Below are 19,553 nucleotides of genomic sequence, written 5' to 3'. Positions count from 1 at the left end.
CAGGCTAATCCCTCTGAAATTACTACATTCACACTTGTCCCCTTTTCCCTTGTAAAGAGGAACAATACAGGCACTACTCCAGTCCTCCGGTACTCTACCCTCTCTCCAGCAAACATTAAATAATCTCACCAACCAGTCCACCATCACTGAATCTCCCTTTTTCAGACATTCTGCATGACATCCATCCAGACCAGGTGCCTTACCTGCTTTCATCATCTTTACAACTGCCTTCACCTCATCCTTCCTTATTTCTTCTCCATTCTCCTCACTCATCACTCTCATTTTCTTCGTATTTCCCACTGCAGCTATCTTTCCTTCCCTATCCCTTCCTTCCCTAGAAATACTAATAATAATAATAAACAAATAAATACATACATACATATACCAAGGCTTTTTCCCCCTTACAAGGGAAGTAGCCAAAAAGGAAAAGGCATAAAATCATTCCCACCCATTCCATCCCTGAATACACTCCACAGCCCCTTCACCCTCCCTCTTATCTTAGCACCTCCTGGATGATGGGTCATCCCTGCACCTTGTCCACTGCATTGGGTCAGAAGCAGTGCCGCTTCATTAAATCGGCGACACCCCTCTCTGTCCCCCCCATGCATAAAAGGAGAAGACAGGGAGAAATCCCTTTGGGCTGCATCAAATTTTGCTCACATATACCTCATCCCCCATCCCCCTGCCCATTCCACCTCATGCATCACAACATCATCCATATACAACCATTCTCCATTCACCAGTTTTCTGTCCTCTCCCGTCCTTCCTCAACAGACATTCCCCTCTTCCCCAAAGCCCCTTTCACCCCAAACAAATGAATAAATAAATTCTATAACAATGTAAATAATAAATAAAATACATAAATGCATGGTTAGATACTAAACAGGTAAATAGTAAATAATAATAAATTGACACAACTAATAATGAGAATCTAACAAATAATAATAAACAAACAGACAAATGCTAACAAAACAAATAAATAATATGGCATTACTTCTTTAGACATGCCCAATCATCTGAGTTGGCAAAAATATGATGTCAATATACTCAAAATGGAAGCACATTAATTATGATTAATATACTAAAAGAGGAAGAAGTAAATAAACAAGTGGAGAGAAGAAAAAATAATACTTACCTGAAGATCTTTAATGGCTTCATGAATATTTTTCAACTCATTTAATACAGATGAATTAGATTCTTGAGAAAACTTTTTATTCTGGTCTAAAAGAGATCTATAAAATGCCACATTCTCCCTAAAGTCTTGAGCCATTGTTGTAAATGTTTGGCTTAGGGCTTCATTTTGGACACGAAGGGAACTATTTTGTTCTTCAATGGTCCTCATGGTAGTCTCCTGAATCTTTGACAAATATCGCATTTGTGCATCCAATCGTTCTGGACTGGGGCGTGCCTCCTGGAAAAAATTAACACCAATGAAAAATTTCTTTCATATTTGAAATTATAGACTAATAATCTGATGTCACCTGGTTACAAAATGGGAAGAGGGAGTCACATGGAAGGTACAAAGAAATGAGAAGTGAAGTAAAGCACAAGGAGAGCAAGGAGGAGAGCAAGGAGGAGAGCAGATGTGAGGTGGGGTGGGAGTATGACAGGTTTTGAAAGTAATAAAAAGATGTTTTGGAAAGAAATTAAGAGAGGAGGTGGGTCAGGTAGAGGGGAGAAGGTGGAAGATGCAGATGGGCGGAGTGTTTTGGGGAGTTCCTGAATGTGGGGGAGGATAGGGAGGGAAGGATGGTTGCGGTGGGACGTGCTGAGAAGGTGACCGTGGTGAGTGAGGAAGATGGAGGAGAAATGGGGAAGGATGAGGTGGGAGCAGTTGTTGGGATGATGAGAGCAGGTTGGGCACCTGGTCTGGTTGGATGCCATGCAGCCTTTAAAAAAGGAGGAGGAGGTACAGTGATGGTGAGGTTATTTAATGTTTGTTGGAGAGAGGGTAGAGTGACAGAGGACAAGAGGAGTGCCTATATAGTTCCACTTTACAAGGGAAAAGGGGACAAGTGTGAGTGTAGTAGTTTCTGAGGGATTACCTTGTCAAGTATGGTTGGGAAGGCTTGTGGGAAGATCTTGATTGAGAGGATTAAGAGAGGAACAGAGGGGGTAATTGGCAAGGAACAGTGTGAATTTAGGACAGGTAGAGTTTGCATAGATCAGATTTTTGTGGCAAGATAGAGCACATCCACAGCAGAAAAAGAGGAGACAGGGAGAAATCCCTTTGAGCTACGTCAAAATTTTCTCACACATACTACCTCACCTCCCACCCATTCTACCTCAGGCATCACATCATCATCCAAATAAAACCATTCGCCATTCACCCCCATCTTCCCTCCTCTCCCCCCCAACAGACATTCCCCTCTACTCCAAAGCCCCTTCTACCCCATCCATCCATCTCCTCCTGGGTCGCCCCCTCATGTTCACTCTCTCCACATCTGCCCCCACCCACCCCTTCCATGTGTCCAAACAACCCCACACTCTTTCATCCACCCCATCTCCCGACGATAGGGTAGACAGAAAGGCACTGTGGGAGGTTATGCAGATATATGGGATAGGAGGAAAGCTTCTAGGAGCTGTCAAGAGTTTTTATGAGAGTAGTAGAGCTTGTGTCAGGAATAGAAATGGAGAGAGTGAGTGGTTTGAGGTAAAGGTGGGACTTCGTCAAAGATGCGTTATGTCGCCCTGGCTGTTCAACCAAGACATGGATGGGGTAGTGCGAGAGGTAAATGCAAGGGTAGTGGGTCAGGGATTGGAGATGGCTAAAGAAAATGGAGAAAAGTGGGAGGTGAGCCAGCTGTTGTTTGCGGACGACACAGTGCTTGTGGCAGGATCAGAGGAGGGATTGAGGAAGTTGGTGACAGAGTTTGGGAGAGTATGTGATAGAAAGCTAAAGATAAATGTGGGTAAAAGTAAGGTGATGAGATGTACAAGGGGTGAGTAGACTGGAAGTGAGCATTAAGGGAGAGCGACTGGAGGAAGTGGATAGTTTTAGATACTTGGGTGCAAATGTGGCAGGAAAAGGTGGAGTGAAGGTGGAGGTAGAATGTAGATTGAGAGAAGCAAGTAAATGCCTTGGTGGATTGAAGAGTGTAATGAGGAATAGATATTTGGGAATGGATGCTAAGAGGAGACTGTATGAAGGAGTGATTGTGTCAACAGCACTGTATGGGGCAGAAACTTGGAACATAAGAGAGGAAGATGTATGGGGCAGAAACTTGGAACATAAGAGAGGAAGAGAGAAGGAGTTTGAATGTGTTTGAGATGAGGTGTCTGAGAAGTATGATGGGGGTTACTAAGCTAGATAGAGTGAGAAATGAGGAGGTGAGGAGGAGAACGGGGGTGGAAAGGGAGTTGGGAGATAGGGTTGATGAAAGAGTATTAGGATGGTTTGGACACATGGAAGGAATGAGTGAAGAAAGACTAGTAAAAGAAGTATGGAAGGCAGATGTGGAGGGAATGAACATGAGGGGACATCCTAGAATGAGGTGGATGGATGGGGTGAAGGGGGCTTTGGGGAAGAGGGGAATGTCTGTTGAAGAAGGACGGGAGAGGACAGAAGACAGGGGTGAATGGAGAATGGTTGTATATGGATGATATTGTGATGCATGAGGTGGAATGGGTGAGTGAGTATGGGGGGTGAGGTAGTATGTGTGAGCAAAATTTGACGCAGCCCAAAGGGATTTCTCCCTGTCTTCTCCTTTTATGCATGGGGAGACGGAGGGGGGGGTCGCCGATTTAATGAAGCAGCCTTGCTGTGGATGTGCTGTGTCTTGGGACACTGCTTCTGATCCAGGGCAGTGGACAAGGTGCTGGGATGACCCATCATCCAGGAGGTGCTAAGATAAGAGGGAGGGTGGAGGGGTGTGGAGTGTATTCAGGGATGGAATGGGTGGGAATGATTTTATGCCCTTTCTTTTTTGGCTACCTCCCTTGTAAGGGGGAAAAAGCCTTGGTATATATGTATCTCCTGACTCCCCCACCACCCCCGTTCTCCTCCTCACCTCACTCTATCCAACCCAGCAATCCCATCCCAAACACATTCAAACTCCTTCTCTCCTCCCCTCTGCCCCACACAGTGCTGCTGGCACAATCACTCTATCATACATTCTCCTCTCAAGCCTCCATTCCTAAATGTCCATTCGTTACACTTTTTAATCCACCAAGGCATTTACTCACTTCTCTCAATCTACATTCTACCACCACCTCCACTCCTCCCTTTCCTGCCACATTTGCACCCAAGGATCTAAAACCATCCACTTCATCCAGTTGCTCTCCCCCAATGCTCACTTCCACCCTCACCCCTTGCACATCTTGGCACCTTACTTTTACCCACATTTATCTTCAATTTTCTTCTTTCACATACACTCCCAAACTTTGTCACCAACCTCCCCAATTCCTTCTCTGATCCCGCCACAAGCGCAGCGTCACCCGCAAAAAACAGCTGGCTCACTCCTTAGCCCTCTCCATTTTCTTCAAACATCTCCAATCCCTGACCCACCACCCCCGTGCTCACCTCTCACACCATCCCATCCATGTATAAGTTGAACAGCTGGGGCGACACAACACATCCCTAACGAAGTCCCACCATTACCTCGAACCATTCACTCTCTCCATTTCCAATCCTGACACATGCTCTACCACCTTTGTAAAAACTCTTGACAGCTCCTAGAAGCCTTCCTGCCATCCTGCACATCTGCAAAATCTCCCAAAGTGGCCCCCTGTCTACCCTGTCATAAGCCCCCTCCAGATCCATAAAAGCCCAAAAAAACATCCTTACCTTTTCCTATAGCTTTCTCAAGTCTTACCACAAAAATCTGATCTACGCAAACTCTACCTGTCCTAAATCCACACTGTTCCTTGCCAATTACCCCCTCTGTTCCTCTCCTAATACTCTCAATCAAGATCCTCCCCCATAAGCATTCCCAACATTCAACAAGCTAATCCCTCTGAAACTACTACACTCACACTTGTCCCCTTTTCCCTAGTAGAGTGGAACTATACAGGCATTCCTCCAGTCCTGACCCACCGCTTACCAGCCAATCCACCATCACTGTACATCCTTTTTTTACATATTCTGCATGCCATCCATCCAGACCAGGTGCCTTACCTGCTCTCATCATCTTAACAACTGCCTTCACTTCATCCTTCCTTATTTTTCCTCACTCATCTTGGTCATTTTCTTAGCACTTCCCACTGCAGCTCTTTCCCGCCCTATCCTCCTTCACCTTTAGCAACTCCTTAAAATACTGCCCATTCCCCCTTACTGTCTTCTCTTCCATTATCATCTGTCCACCTGCACCTTTTACCTTTTCTTCTCTACTTGATTTGCCTCCTCTTCCTCTTAATTTCTTTCCAAAACATCTTTTTATTATTTTCAAAAATTTCTGTTATACTCTTACCCCATTTCACATCTGCTCTCCTCTTTTTTCCTTCCTTTACCTTGTGCTTTACTTCTCTTTTCATTTCTTTGTACCTCTCATATGACTCCCTCGTCCTATTTTGTAACCAATCTGTGAAAGCTTGTTTCTCCTATTCTACAACCTTCTTTATTTCCTCATCCCACCACTCACTACCCTTCCTTCTAATTCCTCCCATCCTTCTTGTTCCACACACCATCTTTGCACACCTTGTGACTCCCTCCTTGAACCATCCCCATTCCTCCTCCACACCTACCTCAGCTTCTTCTTGTACTCCTTCTCCTTTTCATTTAAACAGTTCACTCTAAGAACCTCCCTACCTTTTGTCCTTTTCCTCTTTCTCCATCTATCCTCCACTCTCCACTTGCCTTCCACCAAAAAATTATCTGATATTCCCCCACTCTCTCCCCTTAGCACATGTACATCCTTAACTCTTCCTATTATACTCATATCTATCACTACATAGTCCATTAATGCTCTACCTACCACCCTCTCCCATGTGTAGTTATGCTTGACTTTCTTCCAAAACACTGCATTTGTTATCATCCACTCTCTTTCTAGACACATTTCCACCATCAACTCTCCACGATTCTTTCCTAGAACTCCACATCTCTCAACCACTCCATCAATTGGTTCATTTAGCAACTTCCTAAAATGCTGCCCAGCTTCCTCTTACTGCAGTCTCTTCCATTACCATCGCTTCATTTGCACCTTTTACCTTTCCTTCTCTACTTGATTCACCTCCTCCCCTCTTAATTTCCTTCCAAAACATATTTTTATTACTTTCAATATTTTCTGTCATACTCTTACCCATTTCACATCTGCTGTCCTCTTTGCCTCCTTTATCTTATGCTTTACTTCTCTTTTTTTTTTTTGTACCTCCATGTTTCTTCTCTTTTCTAACCTTTGCTTCATCATCCCACCACTAACTACCCTTCCTTCTATTTCCTTTTGACCTTGTTCCATACACCATATTTGCACACCTTGTGACTCCCTCGTACCATCCAAGTTCCTCCACTTGTATTTCTACTCTATCCTTCACTCCCTCCCACTCCTCTCACTTCTTGTACTCCTCCTTTCCTGTCTCTTAAAAAATAACCCAAGGCATTCCCCTTAGATATCTACAAAAATCTGCCCCCAGTACACCATATTAGCTCCATGCATGGGTACATGCTCAAATCACAGACCAAGCACTCAAAAACAACCCATGAAATTCTATGCTTCACTGGACTCATATTTTTGTTTTAAAAATAGTCACGAAGTACATATTCAGGATCATTAACCTTCAAACACATACCTGTCTCCGAATACGTGATGTGTTGTTTGAATAACCTCTCTGAGGAGTGGTAAAACTGGCTGGATTATCTCCTACAAATCCATTTGTTGTCTCATACAATGGTGAATGAGAAGCTTCTGAGAGAGAATCCTCATATTCATCCTGGGTACGGCTGCCTCTCCCTTCGCCGTCTGCGGTTAACTGGGTCAAACATTTTTCCACTTCTTCCAGCTGCTGACTCAGCTTAGTGTTAAGAGGATGCAGACGATCTATACCTATGATAAAATTAAGTATATAAAAGTATATTTATAAACATATTAGTAGCAATGATATAAACATATACCAAAGTTTCCCCCTTATAAGGGAGGTAGCGATGATGATGATGATATGATTTAATGTCACAAGCTTCCCCCTATTGGGAGGCTAGGATGGTGCCCCTTATCGAGGTTTTGAAGCATGGAATTTAATGAACCATAGAGGATTTTAAAGCATGGAATTTAATGAACCATGCCATTGGTTCAACTTCACTAGCAGCAGGGTTGTTGTTGTTGTTGTCGTTCCCTAGACTGTCTGTCCGAGCAGTCCCGTCTCCCCAAGGAAGGCCACAGCCGAGACTGGGTTTTCCCACAAATCCTTTATAGAGTGTATGTTGTGTTGTTTGCGTGCATGATTGTGTATAATGCAGTCTTCCATTATGTGTTGTATGGTATGGGGTGAAGTGTTACATCCTGGGCAGCTGTTCACAACACGGTCGTCCAGCCTCCTCTGGTAGCTTAGAAGTGCTGGGTGGTGACCGCATCGCAGTCTGGCCAAGTGGACTCTGTCCTTACGTGGGAGAGAGGATTCAGAAGGGTGGATATCAGGGGGTCTGGCATGCAGCAGTGTGTTGTCTTTCAGTGTGTTAATGGAGCGGTGAGTGATATGATTATGAATATGTTTCCGGAGGCTGGTATTTGGTGGTTGTGGAGGAAGAGAAGAGAGTATCTTTGTGTAATAAAGGTCTTTGGGTGTAGTTTTAATGTTTCTTGGTGTGTGTGGGTGTTCTGCTATGTAGTGTAACGGGTGTGATGTCTTTGTGGTGGCTGCAGCAAGTGTTTGTGTGCCTCTCATGTCGAGGTGTTCCTTGACTTTGAGGACTTTTGTTTCATGGTGTAAATGGTCTGTAGGTGATGTATTTGTGCAGCCTGTAATTGTTTTTAGGGCTTTGTTTTGTATGATTTGAAGGGTGTTGTGGTGTGTCTCACTGAGATTAGGAGCCCATGCAGGACTCGCATAATTCATCACTGAGCGTATACATTGTTTGTATATTGTTATATTAGTTTCTTTGTTTTGTCCAAATGTTGTTCCAGTGATTGACTTAAGTGCGTTAAGTCTAGGTGTGCATTTGTTTTTTATGTTTGTGAGGTGTTGTTTGAAAGACATGGATGTATCGTATGTTACACCAAGAATTTTCGGTGTGTTTGTGTGTGGTATTAGAGTGTTGTTGATGTAGAGATGAGGTATGTATTTGTGTTCTTTTGTCCAGTTGGTGAGAAGTGTTGCTGTAGATTTGGTTGGAGCTATTTTGAGTCTGTTTGTGATGAACCATGTGTTGAGTGTGGCCATCAGCAGCAGGGTTCAAACCACTACCTAACCTGCTACATATACACACAGTTTGGGAAGGTATGCAAAAGAAGGAAGTTGAAGATAAATATGGGTAAAAGTAAGGTGATGAGATGTACATAGGGAGAGAATGGCATCAAATTGGCATCAAGTATTAACCCTTCCATACGGTGACGCCTACATAGGCATCATGAGGAGCAAATGGGTATGTGAGGCTGCCATTTCGGCGTCTTGATTATATTTATTGTAGTTGTACCTGCGTGACCCCATACTCTGTAAACTGGCTTCATCATATTTTCTATGGTTATCAAAATTCACAGGTGAAAGAGAACGAGCATTACAGGGGTTACTTTATTTTTTATAATGCGAGTATTATGACGCAACATTGCACATCTGGCAGCTAATGCTGCCTGCAAGATTTTGGCCTGGCATGAAGAGGTTAAGGGAGAGACTGGAGGATGTGGATAGCTTTAGATACTTCTGGACAAATGCGGCAGGAAAGGGAGGAGTGGAGGTAGAATGTTGATTGAAAAAACAAGTAAATGCCTTAGGGGATTAAAAAGAGTATGGAGAAATAGACACTTGGGAATGGAAGCCAACAGGATTGTATGAAGGGGTGATTGTGCCAACAACACTGTATGGGGCAGAAACAGGGAAGAGAGGAAGAGTTTGAGATGAAATGCCTGAGAAGTATGGATGGAGTTACTAAGCTGGATAGAGTGAGAAATGAGGAGGTGAGGTGGAGAGCAAGGGTGGAATGGGAGTTGCGAGATAGGGTTGATAAAAGTGTATCACATAGTTTGGACATATGGAAAAAATGTAATTTTCGCAGGAAAATTAATTTTTCCCTGATACAAACCTGAGGTACTCCTTACACTAGGATACTCTCGGATACTCTCGCGTAGCGCGAATATTTCTACTGCGAAATTAAAATCCTCACTCTGTGGGTCTGGGCAACGCTTATCCTCAGTAAGGGGCCCCATTGGGGCAGGGGGGGGGGGGCCTTGCCCTCCACCACAAGTCTCGCACACTATAACCATTCTCTGAGCCAGGTATGAATTAAGCACAAGGTTTGTCAGGCAAGGAGAAGGAACTGTTTAGAGGGGTGGTTGAGGAGGGCCATTAAAGGTAAGGAGTACCTCAGGTTTGTATCAGGGAAAAATTAATTTTCCTGCAAAAATTACATTTGTTCCAAAGAATACAAAATCTTCGGTACTCCTTACACTAGGAGACTCGGACTTAGGAGGGAAGGAAGTTGTTATCTAGCCTGGGAAACCGCTGTAAGGAAAATCTAGTGTGCTAAGACTATGTTGACCAGACCCCTATACATTCCCCTCACTTTGAAGTGCACCCCTTTCTGTTCCCTGGAGTGGAGACAGAAAGGTTATAATCACTTTTGTACCACTGAAGGGCTTGAATTGATTCCCTTGGAATGCTTGAGAGCCCGCGGGTGAGGTAAGGGAATGTAAGAGTATGAGAAGGACTTTAGAAAGTTATCCCTGCAGTTGCCGAGCCAGAACCTGGATGAGTTGTCAGGGTCGGCTGTGTGCTCTTGAGGAGGGGTATATCATTTTCAGGACTTCTTGGGCGGCCACTATGGGGCCCAAAGATAAGTTCCCTAAAGATTCCCGCATAACTTCTTTGAGGTAAAAGGAAGTGAACGTATTCTGGCTCTCCCATATACCTGCTTGAGGAACCTGGTTGACTGACAGATTCTTTCTGATGACTAGGGAGGTCCCTACTGCCCTCAGGTCATGGGCAATCTGTGTGGTTCATGTCGCAGGCTCTGCGGATGACTTCCATTGTCCAGTAAGAAATGGAATTCTTAGTGATGGGCTACCTTTAGTAGAGATGAACAACCTCTTTAATTCTGGTCGAAGATGTTCGGTTCTCTTGATGTAGGTCCGGATGGCTTGTACCGGGCATAGAACTGTTGCAGTCTATTCTCCCCCTGCAAATTCGTCTAAGGATGGAACACTAAAGGACCAGAATCTAGGGTCGGATTTGGCAGGATCTTGGTTTTTGGCAATGAATTGAGGCATGAAAGTGAAGGAGACCTCTTTCCATCCTTTGGAATGGGCGACTCTATAAGAGATGGCATGTAACCCCTACTCTCTTGGAAGATGCCAGGGCTAGCAGAAAAAACTGTCCTCTAGGAGAGGTCCTTCAGATGTGCCTCTCGGAGAGGTTCGTAAGGGGGACCCCTCAGAGAGTTCAGGACTAATGCCACATCCCACGGAGGAGAAATGATTTCCCTGGGGGGGGGTATGATCTTTAAAGTGCCTGAAGAGCATGGAAATTTCCTGTGAAAGGGCTAGGACCATGCTCTTCAGAGAAAACACCTGATTTAGAGCTGCCCTATAGCTTTGTACTGCCGAGAGGGAGATCTTCTTGGACTTCCTGAGGAAGTGGAAGGAGGCGATCTCAGGAATGGTGGCTCGAACCGGGACTAACTTCCTGGAGTGGCACCATTTTGCAAAGGCGCATTTCCCTTGATAAAGGTTAGCTGAGGAAGAGCGAATAGAAGCGGGCATGTCCTCAACCACTTCTCTGGGAAAACCCTTCTTTAGGAGGATCTGGACCATAGTCTGAACGCGTGAAGATTGAGTGCTGAAGGGTTCTTGTGCCAAGGCCCGTTGATGGGTGGATACAGAAGATCTGGTCTTCCCTGAAGGGCCAGAGGCTCTTCTACTGCTAGCTCGAGGGCGTCCGGAAACCATGGGGCTTCGGGCCACCAAGGAGCGATCAAAGTCATCCGAAGGTAGGATGCGTGTCTTGCTCTGAGGAGAACCTTCTGGAGCAAGGGAAATGGTGGGAAAGCATAGGAGTCCAGGTTGTCCCAACTTTGCAGAAGAGCATCTTCTGCTGTCAGAGGATCCAGGAAAGCGCTGAAATATATTGGGAGTTGGTGATTCCATCTCATTGTAAAAAGGTCCACTAGAGGGGAGTCCCATTTGCTGAGGATGAAGTTCTCTACCTCTCGATAGAGGGACCATTCTTTGTTGATTATCTGATTCTTCCTGCCGAGGTGGTCCGCCCAGACATTCCTCTTCCCCGGGATGTAACGGGCTTTGAGTGACACCTGGAGATTCTTGGCTAGGTTGAGGATGTCCATCATCAGAAGGCATAGTTCCTGGGAGACTGTGCCCCCCTTGCTCGTTCAGGTAGGCTACTACCGAGGAATTGTCCGACATTATGCCCACTACTTTTCCTGAGACTTGATCCTTGAAGTGACGGAGAGCCAGGAGTACTGCTTTCAACTCAAGCCAATTGATATGGGCTGTCCGCTCGACTGTGGACCAGGAACCGCTGATGTGATCGTCGTTGAGGTCGGCTCCCCAGCCCTCCTTGGAGGCATCGGAGAACAGGAGGACTTCGGGGGGAGATGGGCCGAGGGGCATCCCCATGAGAAGGTTGCATGGGCCTTCCACCAGAGAAGAGAATCCTTGACTTCTTCGGTGAGGGAGATGTGTTGTAGGGGTTCTCCCTCTTGCGGGGCCCACTGAGACTTGAGGAGCCACTGTAGCGGTCGCATTCTCTGTCTACTCCTGGGGATTAATTTCTCTATGGAAGCCATATGGCCCAGGAGGATTTGGCATTGTGTAGCCGTCAGGAACCTGGTCAATAGTGCCTGTGCAACTAGAGAAGCGAGATTCGGGATCCCCTTTCCTACTGGGAAGGATTCCATTACGGAGGAGTCCAGGACCATACCCAGGTACGTGACTCTCTGTTCTGGTAAGAAATCTGACTTTTCTGGGTTGACTACTGTGCCCAATTTCAGGACAAAGGTTAGGACCATTCTCAGGTGTTCTTGGCATAGCTGGGCGGAATGCATCTTGGAGGTCCAGCGACACCATGAAGTTCCCTTCCCTGATAGACGCCCTTACGGACTCTGGGGTGGCCATTCGGAACTTCGTCAGGGAAAGGAACTTGTTGAGTGGAGACAAATAGATGACTGGTCTCCACACCCCTGTTGTCTTTTCTACTAGGAATAGCCTTGAGAAGAACCCTGGGTCCGGAGTCGAGTCTTCCTCTAAAGTTCCTGTCTGGAGCAGAACGGAGGATTCCTCCGCTAGGGCCCGCCCGCGAGCCGAGTCCGGGTGGAAGCTGCTGACTTGGATGGGATAGAGGGAGAGGTTTGGGACAGTGGAAAAGGGAGACAATAGCCCGTCTTAATGACTTAGTAGGTCCAGTCTTCCGCCCCGGCCTCTTCCCATGCTCTCCAGTAGAGGGAGAGGCAACCCCCTATCTTGTGCGGAGGGGCTGGCGAATTCCTAGGAGTCCTGTGGGGGAGTCCGGAGCCTCTATAATGTTTGCGTCTAGGATCTCGGAGTCCACCGTATCCGGGGGAATCAGCATGTGGGTGAGCATAAATCTCCCTGAGGAGGGGGTCACTGGGGTCCCCGAGGATGGTGATTCTCCTGCAGGACTCGAAGTTGGCCCAGGACATTGAGAGACAGGAAACCTGATGCTTCAGGGCTCTGCTCGCGCTTGCCAAAAAGCCTGGAGGTCGCATTCTTCCTGGGGTTGTAGTGCGGGTAAGAACTCCCACGCCGAGGCAAGGAGGCGTTCTAGCCAGGAGTTCACCACCAGGGACAGAGCCAGTGATTGAAGGTGGTCGCTGACTTCCCTGCCAGAGAGGAGGACGTTTCGTCTGCGCAGCGACTCGGCGTCCGCCTAACCAGCTCTGGCAACCTCGCCGGGATCGAGGCTGCTCCGAGGGTTGACCCCGATAAAAACTAAACATGTATAGGAGAGAGATGTTAACGCGGTCACTACTGCGAAGAGAATGTTATAGTGTGCGAGACTTGTGGTGGAGGGCAAGGGCCCCCCCCCTTGCCCCAATGGGGCCCCTTACTGAGGATAAGCGTTGCCCAGACCTACAGAGTGAGGATTTTAATTTCGCAGTAGAAATATTCGCGCTACGCGAGAGTATCCGAGAGTATCCTAGTGTAAGGAGTACCGAAGAGTTTGTATTCTTCGGAACAAATTGACAGATTAGTAAAAGAAGTGTGGAAGGCAGAGGTGGGGGAAGTGAACATGAGGGGGTGACCAAGGATGAGATGGATGGATGGGGTAAAAGGGGCTTACATAACCTTTCTCTACTCACTCCTATCTTCTGTCTTCTCCCTTCTTTCCTCAACAGACAACCCCACCTCTTCCTCAACACTCTTTTCAGACAAATCCCCACCATCAACTCTCCACTACAATTCTTTCCTGGAACTCCATACTTCCCAACCACCTGTCTATTGGTTCATTTCCTACCATGACATCCAAAAAGCCTCCCTTTCCCCTACACTCTTATCACTACCATGCTCATATGCATTTACAAAAACCTACTCTCTCTTCCCAGTTTCACCTTCATCCACATTAACCTTGAAAGAACCTTCCATTCCACTACATGCTTACCTATCTTTTCAGTTATTAGCATAGCCACCCCTTCTCTTCCTCATTCTCCACTCCTGAGAACCTCCCAACTACACTCCCAAACTCAAAGTCACCCCTCCCTTTCAACTTGGTCTCACTCAATGGCAACACATCCATCTTCTTACATACTGCCTATCTCTTCCCTTTTACTCACATCTGTACCACATCTACTTATGTTAAAAGACCCAAACCTTGGGGTAGTGGTTGGAAAACTCAGACCCTCTTATGCTTTTTTTTCTTCTTTTTTAAAGGAATGTCCCCTTTGGGGCTACAAGGAGAAGGATGCTTAGTCCTATTCTAGTCCCATTTATGTCGCCTCATACGACTTAAGTGGAAAGGTTTGGTGGCAGTATTCTTTTCTCCTACCACAGGATTTGGCAAAATGAGTAAATGAATATTCAGAGAAATGGTACAGGACAGTAACAAGAGGTGGGGGGAGACGAACATAATGGAGGGACAGTTGCAGTATAATAAAGTATCATCATTATCTATCAAGAGATTTCCTCCACCATGAACAAAATGATGTGTGGCTCTGGTCCATATAGACCCTAAAGTATCAGCGCCATGCTATTTAGCAGTTTTTAACCCCACAATAACATGCAGCCAATACCCCAGCTGGTGCTACAGGCTTAGACTGCTCATAACAGCTTTCCTCCTATCCCATATATCTGCAATACCTCTTACAGTGCCTCTCTGGTCTACCATGACGTAAGACCTTTTCCAAATCCATAAAAGCCACCCCATGCAGCCCCTACCTGAAAAACACTGATACTAACCAATTCCCTCTGTTCCTCTCCTAATCCTCTCAATCAAAACCCTCCCATAAACCTTCCAACTACACTCAACAAACTGATCCCTCTCAAACTACTACACTCACACTTGTCCTCTTTTCCTTGTACCTCCAGAACTCTACCCTCATTAGAAAAACAGTAAATAACTTCACCAACCAGTCCACCATCACTGTACCTCCCTTTTTTAGGCACTCCACATGACACCCATCCAATCCAGGTCATTTACCTGCTCTCACTTTTATTAACTGCTTTCACCTCATTTTTCCTTAATTCTCCTGCATTTTCCTCATTCATCGCTGTCATTTACTTAGAGCTTCCCACTGTAACTACTTTTCCCTCCCTATCCTCGTTTACATTTAACAACTTCCTAAAATACTCTGCCCATCTTCCTCTTCCTGCAGTCTCTTCCATTATCATCTCTCCATCTGTACTTTTACTTTTTCTTTTCAACTTGATTTTCCTCCTCTCCCTCTCTTAATTTCCTTCCAAAACATAATTTTATTACCTTCAAAACTTTTGTCATGATCTTACCACTTTTCACATCTGCTCTCCTCTTTGCCTCCTTTATCTTAGGCTTTAATTATGTTCTCTTTTCTTTGTACCTGTCATATGATTCATTCTATTTGGTAACCAATCTGTGAATGCTCACTTCTCTTTTACAACTTTCTTTACTTCATCACCCCATCACTCACTATTCTTCCTTCTATTTCCTCCCATCCTCCTTGTTCTACACACCAACTTGCAAACCTTTTGTGACTCTCTCCTCGAAACATCCCCATTCCTCCACCACTCCTTGTTCTACTCTAACCTTCACTTACTTCTTGTACTCCTATTCTTTGTCATGCAAGCAGTTCTCTAAGCACCTCCTTTTCCTCTTTCTCCATCTATCCTCCACTATCAACTTAGCTTCCACCAAAAAATTATCTGACATTCCGCCACACTCTCCCTTTAGAACATGCACATCCAAGCCATATCTACCAACTTTCCATCCACCACCCTCTCCCAAGTGTAATTATGCTGGACTTTCTCCCTAAACACTATATGAGCTATCATCAACTGTTTAGACACATCTCCACTATGATTTTTCCCTGCAACTCCATACTTCCCAACCACTCTGTCTATTGTTTCATTCCCTACTCAAGCATTAACCACTTCACTCCGGACTTAAATCTCGCGGGCAGCAGCCAAGGCCAGCCGTACGACGTGTCGTAATAATACTCGCATCATAAAATGTAGTCACCGCTTATATCGATCGTTCTCTCTTTCACCCGCGAATTTTGAAAACTACAGAGAATGGGATTCAGGGCACATTTGGAAGAATGTAAAAACACAGGGGCGACTACAATAAATATAATCAAGACGCCGATATGGCAGCGTCGCGAATCCACTTGCTCCTCATGACGCCTACGTGTGCGGCACCGTATGGAAGGGGTTAAGATCTCAAAATACCACTACATTGACATTTCTCCCTAAACCTTCTATGCACTCGTTTAAATACAGGTAGTCGTCGACTTACGACCTATGCGACTTACAACTGATTGACTTTACGACCACGAGATGTTGCAGTAATATCTAACATTTAATAGAGTAATAGAATGGCAATGTTATGCCTGGCAGTGCAGTACATTACTCCGCACGCTGCGAGACGCGAGTACGATAGTTTTCGCAGGCTGCCGGCAGCGTCAGGATCCCAGCCAGCTAAATATTCTTTCATTTTGTTTATTTGAAGTAAAATGTTTCCTAATCTTGCATTGCATTTTGTATTTTTGTATGTTCTGCAATTAATAAAGTATAACAAACTTTTTATGCCTAGGCTAGTTTCTTGTCGATAACAATATGTTCGGTACAGTACTTAAAAGAAAAGAATGTGTTTTGTTGAAATAAAAAAAATCCTAATTTTGCCTTACATTTTGTATTTTTATGTTTTGCAATTAATAAAATGTAACTATTTTTTTTTTATGCCTAGTCTGTTGTCGATGACAAAATGTTCGGCACAGCATTTTGTATTTTTATGTTTTGCGATTACAGACGCTCAACTTACGTTTTAGTTACGTTCCGAACGTAAGTTGAAAATGAACGTAAGTTGTTACTGTACGTTCTAGTAATGTATGACCGTTCATACTGTACTATACATCCATAAATTCTATTACCGTATCTTATAAAACACCCCTAAATCATTAATTATACACATAACATTGTAAAATACAGTAAACATCCACTTATCCCAACTCCAAGGAGGATTAGAAATGTCCGGTTAATCCCGTAGGGTTTTATGCGGTAATGTCAGCTGCAATATTCGTACCTGTAAACTTGACATACTGGAAATACTTAAAATAGTTCATAAACATATTCTATAGAGTATAAACAGCCGATCAGGTGTAAACATGGAGTTTGCTGCCACAGTGTGAGCACTTAGTGAAGCTTGCGGGTGGCGGAAGAGGCGGCAGGGTGTTTGAATGTTTGGTTGAGATGCAAATACGTTCGGTTGAAGCGATGGCTACCGTATTGAGAAAATGTTCGGTTAATGCGATTATTTGGTTAAAACGCGTTCGGATAAGCGCGAGTTTACTGTAACATTAACCCCTTCCATACGGTGCCGCACACGTAGGCGTCATGAGGAGCAAGTGGATTCGCGACGCTGCCATATCGGCGTCTTGATTATATTTATTGTAGTCGCCCCTGTGTTTTTACATTCTCCCAAATGCGCCCTGAATCCCATTCTCTGTGGTTTTTAAAATTCGCGGGTGAAAGAGAGAACAATCGATATAAGCGGTGACTATATTTTATGATGCGAGTATTATTACGACACGTCATACGGCTGGCATTGGCTGCTGCCCGCAAGATTTAAGTCCCGTACTGAAGTGGTTAATTTCAAATAAATTAAATTCAAGCAACATAAATGGAGATGGTGGAGGAGGAGGGGAGGAGGAGGAGGCACGGCACGTTCAGTCTGTCGTTTGTGCCATGTAAACAATGGACGCAGCATCATGCGCAAGTATCGTTTGAACTACGGAGAGCGCGCTAAACTAAAAAATTCACTAATTTTTTTTTTTTTTTTTTTTTTTACAGTCAGTTCAAACGTAAAATCGAAAAAACGTAAAACGAATGAACGTAGGTAGAGGAGCGTCTGTAATAAAATGTAACAGTAAACTTTGTTTATGCCTAGTCTGTTGTCAATAACAATATTTTCGGTACAGTACGTAAACAAAAAGAATGTGTTTCGAAATATTTTTTTCCTAATTTTGCTTTACAATGATTTTAATGTAACCAACAAAATAGGATTTGTAGGTCAAAGATGACAGGACTTTATTCAGTATGCGTAGGTCTAGGCTACGTTTCCTAACGAAAATGATAAAAAGTTAATGAATATTAAACAACTTAGCTCAAAGATAACAAGATTTTATGCAGTATGCATACGTTTCCTAAAGTCTGATGGTAAAATAATACAAAGGTTAACAAATACAGTATTAAATATCATAGGTCAAAGATGATAGGATTTTATTCAATATGCTTAGGCCTAGGCTACGTTTCCCAAAGAAAATCAGATGAAATTATAAAAAGGTTAAAAATACTATGCAACATAGTTCAAAGATGCTAAGATTATTTCAGTATGCTTAATATACAATATATATATATATTATATAAAGGGTAATATATACTGTGTATATATATATATATATAAACCGACTTGCGTCCAGATCGCCTTATGACCTGTCTGTCGGAACCAAACTCAGTCGTAAGTCGACGACTACCTGTACACCCAAAAAGCCTCCCTTTCCTCTACACCAGTGGTTCTTAACCCCTGGGTCGTGACCCAAATTTGGGTCGCCAAGCCATTTTATCGGGTCGCTAAGGGTTTGCAGAAAATAATCATTTTCCCACTACAAATATATTATAATTATATACTGTAATAATTAAAATACATGATGCCTAGTTTTAGGATTCTAAGCAGACCATGATTAAATAAAAACTCCAAAGCAGAAAATTTATTTGAAGTGTTTTGAAATTTCAATGTAAAACCGACAATATCTATGTAGGCTTGGGTCGCGATGCTTGATTTGTGCAAAATTTTGGGTCGCTGCCAAAAAAGGTTAAGAACCACTGCTCTACACTCTTCTCACTACCAGGTCCATACACACAAAAACCCTTATTCCTTCCCAGTTTCACCTTCATCCACATTAACTTTGAAGAAACCTTCCACTCCACCATCTATCTATTTGACTAGATAAACACCATATGAGGACGGAGCCTTTATTTGTACGACGTTTCGCTTATTACAGCTTTTTCAAGTACAAGTTGAGATACAAATGCTTGAGATTAAATAAGGGGAAAGGAGGGAACGGGGAGAGAAAAAGGGGGGGGGGAAGGAAGAGGAGGAGGAGGAGGGTGGGGGGATTGGACACTGGGAAAGGATGAGCATGCTGGCCCAAACGTCCGTGAGCGAAATGTCCACAAAGGGTGGTTTAAGTATTTAATATTTTGCTGGCCATGGGTATTAGGGGAATAATGTGAGGAGATATGTTAAACATGCCCCTGTTTTGTTACAGGGGCATGATGTCACCACCAATGCATGTGTGACACATAGAAACAAGGAAAACCATCTTATGGACTGGAAGAATGCAGAGCTGCTGATGCGGGAACCAGACAAAATCCGCAGGAAGTGTTTAGAAGCAGCAATCATTCAAGGAACAAACACTATTGAACAAAACAGGGGCATGTTTAACATATCTCCTCACATTATTCCCCTAATACCCATGGCCAGCAAAATATTAAATACTTAAACCACCCTTTGTGGACATTTCGCTCACGGACGTTTGGGCCAGCATGCTCATCCTTTCCCAGTGTCCAATCCCCCCACCCTCCTCCTCCTCCTCTTCCTTCCCCCCCCTTTTTCTCTCCCCGTTCCCTCCTTTCCCCTTATTTAATCTCAAGCATTTGTATCTCAACTTGTACTTGAAAAAGCTGTAATAAGCGAAACGTCGTACAAATAAAGGCTCCGTCCTCATATGGTGTTTATCTAGTCAATCTTGT

At 44.3% G+C, this 19,553-nt stretch overlaps 1 protein-coding gene across 10 annotated transcripts in view; it reads right to left on the bottom strand.

The window, feature by feature from the left end:
- Positions 1-19,553, bottom strand: part of LOC143036394 (E3 SUMO-protein ligase RanBP2-like) — a 216,592-nt gene that overhangs the window by 157,986 nt on the left and 39,053 nt on the right. For all 10 annotated transcript variants that reach the window (XM_076203695.1, XM_076203701.1, XM_076203703.1 and 7 more), the window contains exons 14-15: positions 6,724-6,977; positions 1,136-1,411 (exon numbers count right to left, since the gene is read on the bottom strand). In XM_076203695.1, coding sequence (XP_076059810.1) covers positions 1,136-1,411; positions 6,724-6,977 — 530 coding nt within the window. The remainder of the gene's footprint in view (positions 1-1,135; positions 1,412-6,723; positions 6,978-19,553) is intronic.

The sequence above is a fragment of the Oratosquilla oratoria genome, chromosome 20 (genome assembly GCF_046742065.1).
Source record: "Oratosquilla oratoria isolate Oo_2021 chromosome 20, ASM4674206v1, whole genome shotgun sequence".
In the NCBI taxonomy this organism is placed as follows: domain Eukaryota; kingdom Metazoa; phylum Arthropoda; class Malacostraca; order Stomatopoda; family Squillidae; genus Oratosquilla; species Oratosquilla oratoria.
This window is presented reverse-complemented; position numbering and strand designations above follow the sequence as displayed.